The sequence below is a fragment of the Poecilia formosa genome, unplaced genomic scaffold (genome assembly GCF_000485575.1).
Source record: "Poecilia formosa unplaced genomic scaffold, Poecilia_formosa-5.1.2 Scaffold199, whole genome shotgun sequence".
In the NCBI taxonomy this organism is placed as follows: Eukaryota; Metazoa; Chordata; class Actinopteri; order Cyprinodontiformes; family Poeciliidae; genus Poecilia; species Poecilia formosa.
The window spans coordinates 308,243-311,427 of NW_006800138.1; the positions used below are offsets into that span (position 1 = coordinate 308,243).

General features: G+C 37.9%; 1 protein-coding gene across 1 annotated transcript in view; it reads left to right on the top strand.

Annotated features, from left to right (window-relative positions):
- The window catches only part of inpp5a (inositol polyphosphate-5-phosphatase A), a 163,259-nt gene that overhangs the window by 50,350 nt on the left and 109,724 nt on the right, over positions 1 to 3,185 (top strand). Inside the window, exons 3-4 of the mRNA XM_007566792.2 lie at positions 2,561 to 2,661; positions 2,863 to 2,950. Coding sequence (XP_007566854.1) covers positions 2,561 to 2,661; positions 2,863 to 2,950 — 189 coding nt within the window. The remainder of the gene's footprint in view (positions 1 to 2,560; positions 2,662 to 2,862; positions 2,951 to 3,185) is intronic.

Below are 3,185 nucleotides of genomic sequence, written 5' to 3' on the forward strand. Positions count from 1 at the left end.
CTAACTTTAACCATAAGCACTCTGTTCCTTAACCCTGGACTCGTAGCGCCGCATTAAGATGGGGTTTTGGTTCCCAACTTCCCATCTGTCTTCAGTAGGTTAATAAGTATAGCAGAACAGGTCCAACACAAACAAGAACACAAACACACATCCTTCATATCACATTAGTTGTGAGCTGCTTGGGTTTGTGACCTTTCCCGTCGTCAGATTGATAGGACCTCAAATGGCTCCAACTTTGAGCCATTTGAGGTCGGCGCTTTTGGGTCATCCAGTTAAGTGACAAGCCATAGGTTGATGGAAAATCTATAGCAGCACCGCCGTACATTACCTTTATATGATAGGGGGGTCCACAGCCTGCCGTCCACGGGCCGGACCCCTGTGAGTGCCTGTGAGCGCTGTAAATCACTCCATGCTATTGATTTTCCATTAGAAGTCGGCGGCTGCGAGCCCCTCTGACACGCCGTTCACAAACACCTCACTGAGTGGAAGCGACATGAGGTCATGTGACTCGGGGCGAGCTCTCCGAAGGGAAAACCATGAATCTGGGATCATGGAAGAAAGCTTCACAGGAAAACTATTTGATCTAATCGCTGATTTTTTCTAAACAAAGACACTTTATTACATGATGTTTCTCTTTGATTTTTAATTAAATTATTACTTTTCACCTAGCTTCAACTTGATGGTATGTAATTATTATTATTATGGTATGTAACTGTCATAGTAGACAAGATAAGTAGTCAGAAATAACAAAAGTAGACATTAAAAACACTTTGATAGTAAAGTGAAGGAGTTGCACTAGTTCAACTGGTTGGTTTCCTCTATGTATTGAATTGCAGCAATCGTTGCAAAAGTCCAATTGCAAAGGGCTGATTGGATTATTATTATTATTATTATTATTATTATTATTATTTTATAATTTTTTTTTACAGAATTTGAACTGGATGAAGCTATAATTATGCCACTAGAGAACTTCTGGGTATAGAGCATATTTACAGACAAAGCTGTTTTTATTTTATTCTATTTTATTTATTTATTTATTTTTTAAATTAAAATGGAAATGTATATATTTTGTTTTGGACATTTTTTTTGGCTTAACTACTACTATACATATGTTGTTCTTTCGGAAAATTGCCTTTTTTAAAATCTATTTTAAGTGAATCTGTTCTACTAGCTTAGTTGACAAATATTTCAATTATTGATTAATCTCTGTTAATCTGANATTATTATTATTATTTTTTTGGTAGGATTTGGTGTGTGTATATTTAGTGGCTGAAATTGGGACAGATTGGAATGGTAAAGAGTTGTGAAAATGACACAGACCCAAACTCTAAACCCGGTCCATCCCATTCTTTACAGAGTTTATCTTTATCTTTTTTGGGTTCAGAATCAAAACGGGATAATTGTGCTGTAAGAACCCCCAGTTTTGTCAAAGCTTCAACCGTCTGTTCTGGTTCTGGTTTGTTCTGGGTCAAACTGTTGACATCATCTCAGTGGAAACTCGTTGCGATGAGCAACCAAATCTCAAAGCTGACCTGACCTGGAAACTTCTGCTACTCCTGTGTTACAGTCCAAAGTTAAACCAGATTTATATCAACATTGACTGAAGAGATTTGGTCAAATCTGGGTTTTCCAACAGGACAATAATCCCAATAACTCATCTGGAATGGTTAACATATGGCCCTGACTACAACCTAATTAAATATTTGTCATTTTAAATTAGCCTTATCAATTCATAGTGAATAAAAGAAGCATATTGGAAACACTTCAGCAACGATTTCCTGAAGTAAATTGTTGTTTTCAATCCATCTTGAGGAGTAGCGTTGAACGTTTTTGCTATGTTGGCTAAAAATCTCAGCACAGCTGGGTCGTGAATTATTATTATTTTTGTTTAAAAACGCAAAGATAATTCTGTACATTTAACAGTAACATAGTCAGGTTTATATTAAAATGGATTTATTAGCCTTTGTGGAAACATAAAAACAGTCTCCCTGGTTTCCTGTTGTCCCTTTACTATGAAAAAGAAGAGGAAAATAGCTAATAAAAGACAAAAACTTAATTTTTAAGAAAATTTAAATTTGTCTTGGAAAATAGATTACAAAACATTCTTGAATTAATATTGTGGCCCATGTAAAATCATTCCCAGGTCTGCAAATGGCCCGCGCTCCTCACTTTGGACATCCCTAGTCTATTGCAAATCCACGAATCTCTTTATAAAACCATTGCTGGTTTTCATTTTATGGCTATTCAACCCTTAAAACAATGAAGTACAGATAACTTGAAAATGAATTTTATGTCTTTGTTTGCTCGAGTCATCCTGGAAACTCTACGATGCCGCCGCCTTGTTGGCGTGAAGTGACGTCTGATCGTCAGTCACACCCTTCATGCATAAACACAGCTGCAGCAGCATCCCTGATAGGAGACAGGAGATCAAAACGGAGATGTTTGATTATTAGAAACAACGACTCAACACATTTCTGCTTCCATAGATGCCAAAGGAATAAAACAATAAAATGAAACCGTTTTTGACCAACTTCTTCCCTTTTTCCTCTTCTTATTGCAGACAGTAAAAGCGCAGAAGCCCAACTTCTTGGCTCTGCACTGTCAGGAGTGCGGTGGGAAGAGTTTGGAGTCAGGCGTGACGGAGGTGAAACGTTTCGTCAAGTAAGTGTGTCGTTTATTATCCGCTCTAATTGATTTCACGGTCTAAAATAGAGCAGCTGATAGAAACTGAGTGGACTACGCCCCCCTGTGGCCACTTCCCGTCATTTCTGGTTTGTTGTGTAAAATGGGATTTCATTGCTCCGTTATCAGTGCTCCATCAGTTTAGGAGTTTATCGGTGTGTGGATGTGTGTGTCCGTCAGAGAGCTGATGGCCGCTCAGGAGCTGAAGGACTACAGCAGAGCCCGCGTCTACATCGATGAGAGCTACGAATCCCCAGAGCGCTTCACGGTGAGCACTACCATTTATTCAGCCCAATCCGTTTGTTTCCATAAATTATGTTAAATAGTTGCATGGATTATGTGTTTTGCTTGTCTAAAGTTTTATTCATTTGTTTAGCAGAATAATTCTGCTTGAACTTTGTTTTTTAAATCAACATATGAAGTGTATACACACACTTTCACCTATAATTTGTTAGCAAGTTGAACCTCAACCAAATTTATAGGCATCAACCAGGTGAATATTT